The sequence below is a fragment of the Drosophila mojavensis genome, unplaced genomic scaffold (assembly GCF_018153725.1).
Source record: "Drosophila mojavensis isolate 15081-1352.22 unplaced genomic scaffold, ASM1815372v1 contig_36, whole genome shotgun sequence".
In the NCBI taxonomy this organism is placed as follows: domain Eukaryota; kingdom Metazoa; phylum Arthropoda; class Insecta; order Diptera; family Drosophilidae; genus Drosophila; species Drosophila mojavensis.
The window spans coordinates 18,928,028-18,941,535 of record NW_025318858.1 but is presented as its reverse complement, the minus strand read 5'-3'; the positions used below and the strand labels follow the sequence as shown (position 1 = coordinate 18,941,535).

At 41.2% G+C, this 13,508-nt stretch overlaps 4 protein-coding genes across 4 annotated transcripts; 2 read left to right on the top strand and 2 right to left on the bottom strand.

Annotated features, from left to right (window-relative positions):
• Positions 1 to 745: 745 nt before the first annotated feature.
• LOC6577288 (chromatin modification-related protein EAF1) lies at positions 746 to 6,008 on the top strand. The gene is made up of 7 exons (XM_044008591.1): positions 746 to 1,269; positions 1,331 to 1,816; positions 1,890 to 2,008; positions 2,132 to 2,438; positions 4,690 to 5,318; positions 5,378 to 5,768; positions 5,841 to 6,008. Exons 1-6 carry the CDS (start codon positions 1,128 to 1,130, stop codon positions 5,729 to 5,731), a joined length of 2,037 nt encoding a protein of 678 aa, XP_043864526.1. The 5' UTR covers positions 746 to 1,127; the 3' UTR covers positions 5,732 to 5,768; positions 5,841 to 6,008.
• A 930-nt stretch (positions 6,009 to 6,938) lies between these two features.
• On the bottom strand, positions 6,939 to 9,945 carry LOC6577287 (ubiquitin-conjugating enzyme E2-24 kDa). Its single transcript, XM_002003218.4, has 4 exons — positions 9,625 to 9,945; positions 8,123 to 8,796; positions 7,973 to 8,057; positions 6,939 to 7,915 (listed from the first exon to the last, which is right to left on the bottom strand). The coding sequence occupies exons 2-4, from the start codon at positions 8,745 to 8,747 to the stop codon at positions 7,903 to 7,905; spliced, it is 723 nt and encodes a 240-aa protein (XP_002003254.1). The 5' UTR covers positions 8,748 to 8,796; positions 9,625 to 9,945; the 3' UTR covers positions 6,939 to 7,902.
• Positions 9,946 to 10,039: 94 nt separating this feature from the next.
• LOC6577286 (ribosome biogenesis protein WDR12 homolog) lies at positions 10,040 to 11,799 on the bottom strand. The gene is made up of 4 exons (XM_002003217.4): positions 11,506 to 11,799; positions 10,788 to 11,451; positions 10,479 to 10,725; positions 10,040 to 10,410 (listed from the first exon to the last, which is right to left on the bottom strand). Exons 1-4 carry the CDS (start codon positions 11,562 to 11,564, stop codon positions 10,121 to 10,123), a joined length of 1,260 nt encoding a protein of 419 aa, XP_002003253.1. The 5' UTR covers positions 11,565 to 11,799; the 3' UTR covers positions 10,040 to 10,120.
• A 919-nt stretch (positions 11,800 to 12,718) lies between these two features.
• LOC6577285 lies at positions 12,719 to 13,413 on the top strand. Its single transcript, XM_002003216.4, has 2 exons — positions 12,719 to 12,879; positions 12,997 to 13,413. Exons 1-2 carry the CDS (start codon positions 12,760 to 12,762, stop codon positions 13,309 to 13,311), a joined length of 435 nt encoding a protein of 144 aa, XP_002003252.2. The 5' UTR covers positions 12,719 to 12,759; the 3' UTR covers positions 13,312 to 13,413.
• The last annotated feature ends 95 nt before the right edge of the window (positions 13,414 to 13,508 follow it).

The window sequence follows — 13,508 nt, the reverse complement described above, 5'->3', positions numbered from 1 at the left end:
ATTCGAGTACACCTGACAGAACTTTCAACTGACATCACAAACAATTGCAATGACAGCTCTAAGCATGTGTAGGCTTCATCATCTTCTTCTCTTTTTTTGTATGTATTTCGCATGCCACATCAAAATATTTACCAACAACAATCTACCTGATTGCTGGCCCCTAATCGGCCCATCCACGCAGACACTAGAACCCTCAGCCACCCTCAAGCGCAGTTAAATTATTAAAGTCTAAAAAAAAGAGGAGAATAATAGAGGGAGGATACGAAAGCTTTTATTGATTTTTATTGTAATATGCCGTCTACATGTTTGCAGTTCAAAATCTGTTTAGGGATGGCCATGGGAATAGGAGCAAGGCAAAGGACAACAGCAGGGATGCGCCAATACATGCTGCCATTGTTATTGGGCCTGCTGCTATAAGGTGCTGCAAGGTTAGGGTTGAAATGAAGCATAAGCCAAACATATGTTCAGTGGAAGTGCAAAAGAGAGAGAGAAAGAGAGAGAGCTTCGAGCTTTCATGGAAAACAGTTGATGATAAGGCTATACTTATAGATAAGTCTATGTATGATATATATTATATTAAATATTTAATTATATATGATTAATGAATATATTATTAATAGTATTTATTTAATTTATATATTTTCGCAATAGGCTAACATTATTTTGTGCAAAAGCTCAGTTTGTACAGCTGTTTTGGAAAGCTCTTGAGCTTTGCCGTTAAGGGTTGCTGCTGCGTGAGCTGCTGCTGAATTTTCTTTTGCATTTTCCATTGGTTTACATTTCGGGCCACCGAGTTGGGCTGCTTTTATATTATATTTACTATGAACAAGTAATGAAACCTTTCGTTAAGACATCGAAATTAACATTTTGAAAATAAATTGTGCTACGCCAAGTGCAGCTCGAGTATCAGAAATCAGTGGAAGAAATAAAAAAAGAAACTACGCAGGTTTTGCGCTGTTACCTAAAAATCAATAAGCGTGTAAAATTTGTAAACACGCCAAGCCCCCGTAACGCGCAGCTCCAGTCGAGCCCCCCGCCCACTCACACACACACACACACAGAGAGAGAGAGTCAGTGAGCTGTGTCCGGGCAATTAGCCAAGAGGCTAACCACAAGTCAGCTGCAAAATGTTGTTTAAGCTGTTGCCGCTCCAGCTGCTCCATCTGCTCCAGCTGCCGCTGCTCCTCATGGCAGCTGCCGGGCAGCCGGAGTACGCGACCAGCGCCACGCATCGCCTGGCCAAGCGCATGGATCTGGAAGTTTGCATAGGTAAGGGATTGGCGCGTTAGCTGGTGAGACGCTCTCATTTGACCATCTTCTGCCTCTGCAGGCCACTTCGACGTGCACAAGAACACAATCATTCGCACGGGCGAGTCCCAGGCGATTGGCGGCAAGTATCTGCAGGGCCTGGAGCTGGATACGCTGGAGGAGTGCGAGCGTCTGTGCTGCGAGACGGATGCATGCGATGTGTACATCTTTGAGCGCAAGTCGGGTGGCTATTGCTATCTCTTCGAGTGCGGTCCGCCCGAGAATTTCCATTGCAAGTTCACGCGGCATGCGAACTACACGAGCGCCGTGCTGACCCCGCAGGTGCGCAGCTCCATCGAGCTGGCCAGCACGCCGCGTCCCCAGCTGCCGCACATACCCAGCAACAATATCTCGCAGCAGGAGTGGGAGCTGAGCAACCTGAAGCTCAAGCCGGAAGCGCAGCGCGACAAGCCCACCATTGCGATCATACCCACAGTGGGTAGCTCTCAATCAGTGGGCGTGGCGCAGGCCGCACTGGCAGCAGCAGCAGCAGCTGCACCCCAAAGCGGTTCGTAACCAACACGCTGACACGAATTCATTATGCAAATGCCAATTCCCCACCTTTCGCTTCCCCTTTGCAGTGCCCGCCCCCCACTGCGGCCGCTTTCAGTTCAGCTGCCACTCGGGCGAGTGCATTGCCGTTTACAATGCCTGCGACGGCATTCCCCAGTGCGAAGATGGCAGCGACGAGGGACCGGAAGTGAGTTAACCAATACACACACACACACACACACACACACAGACAGAGGCAGACACACACACACACGTTAACACACAAGCTAAGCTTCTATCAGATTTTCACAATTGTTGACCAACTTTTCAGTGCAATGCCGTTGTCACAAAGCTCAGCAGCAACAGCAACAACAACAACAACAACAACAATCTGGAGCAATATCAGCCAGTGCCGCCCATACAACAACAATTGCAGACAGCACAGCAGCAGCAGCAACAACAACAACAACATGTTATAGTGCTCGGTCCCCCACCTCCACCACCACCTCCACCGCCCATGGTTAACAATCGAGAGGATGCCTCCGCCTGGGCTAATCGCAAGCTTATTACCGAGACGCAGCAACAACAGCAACAACAACAACAGCAACAACAGCAACCGCAAGAGATTGTGAATATGGGTAAATATGAATAACAATTGCGAATAATTCACATGAGTCAAGATTGAATGAGCAAATCTGAAGTCGAAATATACTAATTTTAATAGAAGTAAATAGACTATGACAAAAATGATTAGTTATTAATCATTTTGAAGAGTAGGTCATAATTGAATAATAAATATTCATCTGGATAATAGGAGTAGCTAACTCGTTTGCAGGTAGAATCTATAATTTAAAGTAGAATTTTAAATGAGTGCGAATCTTTGCTCAAGTTATCTATTATTATCTATTATCTATTATTATCTAATAGAAATTTCAAATATAATCTCATTAATAATAATAATGATAGTTAATATATATAACAGTTCTGAAAATAGTTTGAGTTTAAGTTAGGTATATATTACTTAAATATATAGCGTATAAAGTAGGCAGCTATAATAAATTTATTAAACATTCTAAGCACAAGTCTAACTCAGTTGAATAAATATTTATGAAATTTATAGGATATCTCTTAGTCAGCTAAACATTTTAATAAATTTAACAGGAAAGTTAAAGCACAACTTTCTAGTTTACCCAAACACCCAGCACATTCGGCTGCCCATTTGCTCTGACAGAGCACTTCGTAGGTGCGCCCTAGGGTGCTGCAAGGCCTTATTTACGTAAACAGCACAAAGATGCGGTCAACGTAAATTCTGAGGAAACTTTTGTTTTTTCTTTCTGGCCTACAGACGTGGCCATAAACTATGTAAACTTTAGGTCATCAACAATGCTTCGCAACCCCAGGGGACACAGGTTGACGGTCGTTCATATTGCGATAATTTCTGTTTACAATAACTTAACTTTATCAAAGTTATACTACAGCCAATTGGGAATTGGGGGAGTTTTATTCATGTTGCATTAAATGCGGGCATTGCTTAAATTTCAGTTTTCCAGAGGCCAACATACGCGTAAGCCTCATTTCCTCTCTAATTGCTTAACGACAGACGCTCGTAACTAAGCAATTCAATTTGTTGGGTATTCTCAATATCTGCAAAGGTGCTGCAATCCTCAAGCAAATTGAATATGTCTGGGGAGAGTATGAAAAGGGGAAAAGCGAATCAATTCAATTTGCTTGGAGACTTCGCTCTACCCATCCATGAAGGAACAAATATTTCAAGTTATTTTGAGCAAAGGAGACGGTACTCATGACTAAAATTATTCTCTATTCTGCGAACAGCGTAGAGATAGTCTGGAGATAGACATAAGAAAGTTGAGGCTGACATTAACTATATTTGTATATATACATGTGTATGTATGTCAAATTTCCAAAGATATATCTATATATATAAAACAAAGTCCTATTATGTGTTACAACACTTATAACTCGAGATCTGCTGGACCAATTTTCATGGTTTTTGATTTGTTGGATTTATCTCCGCCCCGATTAGGAGAGTATATCTTAAAAATTGACGAATACTTGAAATCGCGCTATTTTCCCTAAAGGTTCTTTAATTTCGGAGCTGTCAAAGCTTCAAATTTCTTCTGAATATATATTATTTTTTTTAGAGAACTTTTATAATTTATAATTGGTTTACATTTCAACAATAAACTTTAAAACCTCTTAGAGACTATTAAATAATGTGTGCGAACGATGTTATCCAGATAGGAGTGTAAACTGGTGTGAGACGTATGAACTATGACCTATACATTAATGTGAGAATTTCGCAAGGGAAGAATGAGGTGTGGGCTCTTTTATGATATATGTGACATATATGTATGTACTTATGTACTACTATGCACTGAATTTAATATGTGTTACCTGCATCATCTCAAAGTCCTCAAATTATGTTATGAAAACAGCTAACAAGTTACGAAATCATCTAAAAATGCAATAAATATTTATAGCAGGTTGTATAAACTGCTTCAAGCAACAATGCTGAAAAAAAAAAAAAAAAAAAAATGAAGTTTGCTTGTCTCGTGTGTGACATTAGCACATAAATTGCTGGCAATGAGCACGCAATGGCTCCAGCTCCAGCTCCAGCGTCAGCTCCAGTTACGATGACCACTCTGGCCAATTGGCTGCGGGCACTTGAGAAGTTGCTGGGAAAATGGCAATTACCCATCAGTTTTCATTGTTGTAATGGGAGCCCGTCACTCCGAATTGATTTACGGGTGTGTTAGTGAGTAGGAGTGTAATGTAGCCTCTGCGTGTGTGTGTGTGTTGTTCTGGTCTCGATGTCTACTTGTAATTAATTCAATTAGCTGTGCGTTTAACCATTCACTTCCTCAACAGATGAACAGCTGAACAGTCACATATTCAGTCATAAAGGCGGCCTCCAACTCCAGCAGCAGCAGCCGCAGCAGCCGTCGACAAATAGTCAGAGGCAGGTTCAGGGCCAGCCACCCCCACCTGCACCGCTGGTACCACAGTCGCCACCACAGCTGCAGTTGCCATCGTATAATACTAATAACAATGCAGCGCCCGCTGGTGGCGCTTTGTATGGCATGTCGCTGCCACGCACAGGAATTTATCTGCAGCAACAGCAACAGCAGCAGCAGCAGCTGCAGCAGCCGATGCCGCAGCAGCAGCAGCCTCAGCAAGTTGTTAACTGGCCACAAGTTGCGGCACCGCCAGCTCAAATTGCTGTGCAGCAGCCGCAACAGCAGAGTCACGCCTACATAACTGCTGCAGCAGTACCAGCACCAGCACCAGCATCAGCAGCAGCTGCACCACCACCAGCTCCACCAGCACCACCAGTCCAGCCAGCACAGTCAGCTCAGCCAGCGCCAGCGGCAGCACAGTCGCCACAACAAGCCATGTTGCCAGTGTTGAATGCAGCGCCCACTCATGACAAGAATCAGGCAGCTGACGAGGATTACGATGACTACGAGGAGGATAAGTCTACAGAGCCGCCCAAGAAGGTGAGCTGCAAAGTGCCCAAGGTATTTCTGCCCGCTTACTCTAGAGATCTCTTTTGCAGAAGCAGCACAAGCACAAGAAGGTCAAGGGCAAGACGGCCAAGGATCCCATCGAGCTGGCGCTGGAGCAGAACAAGCAGCAGCAGCAACAGTTGCCGGCACCCGTTAGCCCCGTGCACGAGCAATACAAGCTGATACACGAGAATCTGGCGCTGGAATTCCGAGATCACGACGGTCACTCCGAGCGTCCCGGCGGTGCGGTACTGTCCCTAACACTGGGTCTGCTCGTCACTGCGGCGCTCTCCATTCTGATTGGCTGTCGAATGCGCACAGTGGGGCGACGAGCTCGTCGTATGGGCGGCAAGACGCCCTATGCCCAGGAGGCTGACTTCCTCGTCAATGGGATGTATCTATAATGCGGGGTATCTGTCGTAGTTTACCACATCAATATACATATATATATATATATATATATATATATATATATATATATATATATATATATATATATATATATATATATATATATATATATACCGATTTCTGTGCCAGTCTCGTTAGGGTTGGGGGTTTTCGGTCTCATATGCGCAGCTGGCGTCAGGCAGTCTGATGCCATATGAACCGAAGTTAGTTAATTGAATTGAATGTCAAACATATTTTATATAAACAATTATATATACATACAAAATAAATAAAACTTAATTTAAAGTATTCAATTTTGCTGAAAATTAAATTATGTTAAAAAAAAAAAGAAAACAAAAAAACTTCTTCATATTGTGTCTAAGTTTTTTGTTTCAGTAAATCATCCAGCAAGATGTGATGAAATGGATATATTGGGTTTATATATGGGTGTAACACTTAGATAGTACAAATATATAGAGGAGTTGGCTTGATTATATACAAACAAACATCCATGGTGCCAATCTGACAATTAATTTATACAAAATCTATTTTTCTTAGATTTGAATGTAAAGCTGACTAAAGAGTCATGTTATATACATAGCCAGTATACTCAGATTTATCATTGTCAGTGGGTTAAAGCTATATAAAATTCATTATTTAGTTTTTTTTAGTCAGCCTTATAAAAAATTCGCACAAAAATAAATTAATTTTGAAATCAAATTTCCCGCATATTTGCTGCAAACAAAAACGTTATAAGAAATATAATAAATTTTTCAAGTTATTTCCATCGAAAGACTAATTAAATTAGAATCAATTATTAATTCACTATTGTCGAAACTAGCTTTAGAAAATTGTTTACACTTACCAGGTTTATAAATCAATTCCATATACATAACTAAAAGTAGTCAAATGAAATATAATAATTCTTTTCCATCGTAAATTTTAATATTTTTGTTTAGAACAAAACAAATAAATAATTAGCATTCGGAGACGCATTTGCATTACATTTTTTTAAATAGTTTCCTTTATTTTCTTCTTCTTTTTTATTATTTAAGTTCTCTTGCTTGTAAACTTGTTTACTTAAGTTTTTGTTTTTTCTTTAATTTGAGTCATTAAAACTACAAAATAATAGGAAGTTTTTCATTGTTTTCATTTTTTTTTTTTTTTTTTAGATTTCATTATAAATTTTTGCATTTTGTTAAAAATACCACGCAAATTTCGTGAATTTCATATTTTGTAATATTTATTCATGCTCGCATTTCCAATAATAATACACAATTTTTACAGCACGAGAATAGCCAAAGAACAAATTTGACGCTTATGGATATCACATTAAAACAAAAACTAAATCAAATTGTTTATATAAGTAACAAAAAGTTGTTTTGCAATTTGGAAAAGTTGTGTCTTATATTGTTGTATAAATATATTGTAAATCGTTTTTACATTGAGTCTTTTTTTGTCAAGTTATTTTTTTTTAAGTTTTTTAAGTTTTTCCTTTTTGTTTTTGTTGCGGCCAGTTAATTGAAAATTTCCACAAAATTACGAAATTTGCTGCCCTGACGATTTGTTATTTGTTTTGTTTGTTGTGTTAATAAGTATATTTACTAAAATAGGCTTTGTTTGTTGTTAATTGTTTAGCTCCATTTTTACTTAACACTGTACAGATACTCGTAATGTAAACTAATTGTATTTATAATTATTTATTTATGTAGTTGATTAGTAAATATGCCAATGTGAAGTTTAATGATGCGTTTATTATGGTTCAATATGTTCTTATTGCTGTTCCTGTTTTTGTTGGTTTGCTGAGTTGCCTCTCAGACGAAATTTTGAACACGCAACCGCAAATTGTTTCGATTTCATTTTTACAATCCATTTGAATGCATAATTTATTATACATATATGCAACTAGAATGCGTGTGAGTGGGATTTAAATAATGATTAAGTTACAGACAGTTCCAGGAAAACTCATGTTGACTTCTTTATATGACTTGTGTGGTTTAACTATTTACTACTGTTAGTTGGTTGGTTGCTGCTGCCGTTGCTTTTGTTGTTGTTGGTTGCAATTGTCTCCTTGTGTGTTATGTTAAGTTTATAGTTAGCGTACTTTAATATATTTATTTATAATATGCGAATTTTCGTTTCTTGCTGCAGCTTGTGGTACGTGTTTAATGCTAGGATCTGCGCATCATGTTGCGTACCTGTGAAAAGATCGAAATTGAGGGTTGCTCGATAAATGTATCTACGATACCACTTACCGCTTTGTCCAAAGACGCGCAATTCGATCATGCTCCTCTCGATTCTGCAAATATTGCGTGGCAATGCTGCCAACCAGAGGATCAGCTAAAAGCAAAGAAATCAAAAGTTATTTAACATTAAAGTGGATTAGATGTTAACATTGTACTTACCAGGATTACAATCTGTGAGCAGGGAACAAATTGAGAGCAAAACTTTTGATATGGTCAGCGCCGGCGACCAATTGTCCTTGAGGATGTCCAGACAAATGACGCCCTGGCTATTGATATTGCAGTGATAGATGCGAGTTCTAAATGTGACTTTGGGCGGCTTAAACGGATACTCGGGCGAGAAATGTATGTCCAGGAAGAATACGCCGCCTTCATAGACGGATCCAGGTGGTCCCAATATGGTCGAGACCCATTCATACAGATTATCACCCTTGGGACCGGCACTGCAATTGGGCGGCGGATCCAGTGTGATTTCAGCCAGTTCCTTCTGTATGCGCTTGGCCGAGGTGCCCAGTGCTTTAGATATTCGTGGCGTTGACTTCGTATCCTTGCGCGGCTCATCGCTGGTGGCGGTTGCCGTTGAATTGTTGCTGCCCGAAGCAGCATTGGCGCCAGCACTGCCGCCATTCGTATTGGCGCCGCCACGCCCGCGCGCGGGTGTGCTTGCGGCTGTGGTCTGGTTGGTGGAGGCAGTGCTACTAGAGGAGCCGGAGCTCGATGTGGCCGCAACGCTGGAGCTGGTGGCACTGCTGCCGGCACCAGACGCTGCTGCTGGAGTTGAGGACATGGTGTTGTTTACAGTCTTTTTGTATGGTGTGTCTTAGCTTTAAGGAGGGCTGCAATGAAAAATCAAAATCGATCAAATATGACCGCTTCAATGCTGATTCAATAGAAACAACTTTATTTGTCATTAAACAAAAGAAGCTCTCTGAACAGAACTGAGATTAAGAATCCAATTCCAAGATATCAGACATTCATAATCTGGCGTTGCCACCCGATAAAAAGCGCAATTTCGTAGCGAATAGGAAAAGAAAAAAAATCAATTCATTGCAATGGAAATGTCGTGACGGCATAAAACATTTGAGCCAACAATTAAACACAGAACTGAACTAGATTATTTGCCATTGAACTAGATGCCACAGCACTGACGCTTCTTGCGCCAGGTCCTTGACCCGTTTCGCTGTGTGGCGACAATACGCAAACAAACTGAACAAAATTGAGAACCCGAAAGCCTCATGCCACAATCTATTCATTTAAATCCCCATCGGATTAAATTTAATCACCGGAGCGCGCTACCCGTGCAGAGAGAGGTGCAGAGACGAGCGGCCATTTTGGCAAGCGTTGCCGCCGCCGCTGCTGCTACTGCTGCACGCAGAGGGGCAGCAGCAGCCTTTGGAGTTTGCTATTGGCCATGACAAAGGCCGTGCTGTAAGCGCCTAGTTGTTGTGTTTAATTTTAGCCTTTACTGAGAAACATGCAGAGGTTTGTTGCTTGCACGCGGATGCAGTTAAAAAATCAATCATCTCAGCGCAGACATTTGCAAAACGCGTTCGGTGCGATGTCGCTGTCGCCTCGCTGTCGTTCGCATGATTGCACAATTTGAACCATTAGCACATTGTTAATTTAGACAAAGAACTTCACGGGGTTAAATGTACGATACGCACCTTTTGCAATTAAAATTTGATTATTTTTACGTCGCGAAAACACTGCAAAATTATTCTGCTCCCTGTAGTCGCGCTCACTCTCTCGCCTCTCTTTCTTTCTTCGCTGTTTCACACTTGGCCGCGTTGTTTTTGCTGTGCTGTTCTTTGTTTGGCAAGCGTTGCCTCACGCGTCGCACTTCAAACGTTAATTGTCCGGTTTGTTTGTTCTTGTTAAATTTTAAATTCATTAAATTTGCAACAATTGTTGTTAAGCTGGTCGTTGTCGAACAGTTAGGCAGACAAGCGGTCGACCGCTCTTGATATTTCTTTTGTTGTTAATTTTATATCGATGCAGCATTGTTATCGATAGCTGTTAAGAGCGTGTACAATATATCGCCGGTAGCTAGGTTATTGCAAAAATTTTACTCGATAGTTGTTATGACAAAAAAAAGTGTAATTTTATTTAAACTTAGCGCCGTCTAGCAGTTACTATATATAATTTGTATATGTCCAAATTTTACTTTGTTTCCATATTCTCAACAGTCGCTTTGCTCGATTTAAACACACGCACAGTGTTATCTGCACCACCAGAAACAATATATTTGGGATTCGACCAGTCAATGTCCAGAACCTTTTCGCCATGCCCAAGCAAATCGTAGAGCGGTGCCTTGGGACTTCTGCAATCCCACAGCTTGTTCTGGTTATCATATGCACCCGATACAAATAGAAACTCCTCTGTAATGGACCACATCACAGTCTGCACCCAGGCATTGTGACCCAGGTAAGTGCTGCGTACCACCGAACCCTCTGAAAAGGGGAAAAATATTAATTAAATCAGTTTTTATAAATTTGGACATCATTTAAGTATGACATACGATTGGTCCGCGCATCATATAGACGCAGATTTTTATCCGCTGATGCAGTAACAATTAAGTTATTCAATTTGGAGTGACTGGCATCGAAGATAGACTTGTTGGTCGATATTTCTGTCTTGATACCCTCCAGGTTCAGATCCCAGACTTTGAGCGTGTGATCCCAGCTGCCAGTTAGCAATGTATTATTGTCCATCCACTGCACGGCTGAAATGCTCTCTCGATGACCCTGCAGCGTCATTCGCGGCGTCTATAAATACAAAATTAAAACATATATATTTTTATATTAATGTTAGGTTGAATCCGACTTACTCTAACGCCGCTCTCCTTGGCACGCTTGGCGGTGCTCTCGCCAGCATCTTCCAGTTCAGCTGACCATATCTTAAGCATCGTATCCCAGGAACCAGTGGCAAAGCGCTGTGCATCTGGGCTGACACAGACACTATCGACGCCACGCTCGTGACCCTTACACACGGATACACATTCTACGGCGTTCGAAGCGATATTCCACTGCCACATCATGGCTGTCTGATCTTGTGAGGTGGACACAAAACGGCCGTTTTCATTGTCGAGTGATATCCAGTCTACAGCCTTGATGGGCGCCGTGTGACCGGGTATGGTGAGCTTATGCTTGCCCTTGTAGGTCCATATGTTTAAGGTGTTGTCGTAACAGCCAGTGAGTATCCACTTTCCGGATGCCTTCACAGCAGACACCCAATCGTCATGCAGCAGGCAATCCTGTGGCTCTGGGGCTGGAAATCGTTCCACATATTCAATTTCAATGGAATCTTCAAAGCTGATTGCCTTCTCGCGCAGATGATCACACAGTCGACCGCGCAGATACTCATCGAACACAAGAAAGTCAAAATCAACGCTTTCGGCGCCTTTATTCTGCAGTAAGGCATTCAGAAATATATTCAGCTCCGTGGTGGAAACGCTGCCTTCGATCGCGTATGGCACATCGGGAACAGCATATCTGAAATATTATTTGTTGATAATAACTTCCAACTATAAATATTCAAGTACTCACTGTTCTTGTTTGGTTTTCAGGTGTACTTGCACCTGCCCCTCGCCGTTTTCTACTTCCATCTTCTCGTACACGTGCGTTTCAATGCAGAGTTTTTGTTTCGGTTGTGGGACTTGCGGGCAGCAGCTGAACTGTTCAGATGTCTTGCTCAGTGCACTTTTTCGGCCCTGCACAGCACAGCAGTGGTTTTAAAAATAGTTATTGTTTATTTTAATTAATATACAATTATTTATAAATCAAATCGCTAAATAATTGTGGTGTGCACAAATACATTAGTGATGTGAATACGTTGGATACATCGATACATTTGGTTATAGCAGTGCGATTGCAATAAAAGCACCGGCTAAGCTGTGATCACGTTAACTAAAGTGTATTTATGCTAAATATAATTATATTATTTGCTTATTTAAGTATGTTAAAAAATCAAAGCCATAAAATCTGCAATATTAAGGTATTGTTACCACGGCACAATAAATGGTGGCGGTTGGCGATAAGTGGTAGTGAGCTGCCAACTTGGCTTAGTCAATACACTTCTTATCAATTTACACGAGATGTTATCGCGTATTTAAAAATTACCGCCAAATTCAACAGAAAACAATTTTTACAGACAGTTTATATTTTTGACAAATTACCTATTAAATACAGATGGCGTTACCGTCTCTTACTTAATCATGTATATCTTATGCAATTCCGACGTGCAAAAAATTGTAATATACCCAAAAACTTAATCGTTTATTAATTAATATGGATATTGATATGCTCTGCGCTGCGCTGCCAAAGAAACAAGAAAAAATGGAAAAAAAAATATTACAGCTGCAGTTGCTGTTGACGGCTTACGCAAAAATATTAAAAACCATAGCTGGTTAGCAATTAACAATTCGGTGGCTCTTCAAGCCGTGCGCAATTGTTCAACTTCATTAATGCTGCCTCGCTGCGGCCATTAATGAACCAAATAGCAATGGCTACAACAACTTGTCTGCGCATTGGAAGGTTAAGCGCCTCTTGACATTTCTGTTATGCTTTAACCTTCGCAACAAGAGTGGTCAAATGCTCAATAATAACAATTTTATTATTTGGCTGCTCTAAAAATAATCAACTTTTATGGGTCGCTTGGCAAAAAGTAAATAAACCAAAAACCACCCATGGTAAATAATTAAGGTCTTTCATTTTTTACTTTTCTTGTATTTGACTGATCCAAGAAAAATAAGAAAAAAACTAAAAAAAAAAAATAACAAAAACCAGAAATAAACAAGCGAAATGTTTGCGGGCGCCCAACGACTTTCCAGACGCAGCGCCGCTTCCAGTGCGCGGGCTCAGCTTATAAAAAGCGTGCGGCGCCTGCGCAGCCGAATCATTACAACAAAGCTAACGCGCCAGGTAAGACAGCGAATGGTGTTTACAGTATAAAGAAACAAAAACATAAAGGAAAAAAAGAAACCAAAGAAAAGAAAGGCGTACTGAATAACTTGAATGAAACGCGCATCTCTCCTGCAGTTAATAGCCAAAATGAAATTCTTCGCGCTGTGCTCCGTGCTGTCCGTGCTGCTGCTGGCTGGCAGCGTGCGCTGCTTGCCACAGACCCGTGAGGGCGCCGCCTACTCGAACGAGGCCATACGACAGGCGCAGCAGACGCTGCTCATACCCAAGGATGCCCAGATCCAAAACGTGCAGGAGGGCATCGAGCTGGGCGCCTACGAGCAGATACCCGGCAACCAGCGCATTAATCTGTTCGACATTCTCGGCGATACGGTGCCATCGGAGGTGATAAACAACCTGCAGACGCAGGTCGATCAAATTGGACGCAATTAATGGCAATCCCATAAATCATGCGATTTGGATATTTGCATTTTGTTAAGTTTACAAACCCGAAAACAAAACTAAAAACTAATAAAAACAAAAAATCTTATTTAAGTATTACAAATGTGACTTGCTTTCATTCCCATTAACTTTGACTCTAGCTCGAGCCGAAGCGAAAGTCTAGCTCCTACAAACCAGTTGCTCCTCTA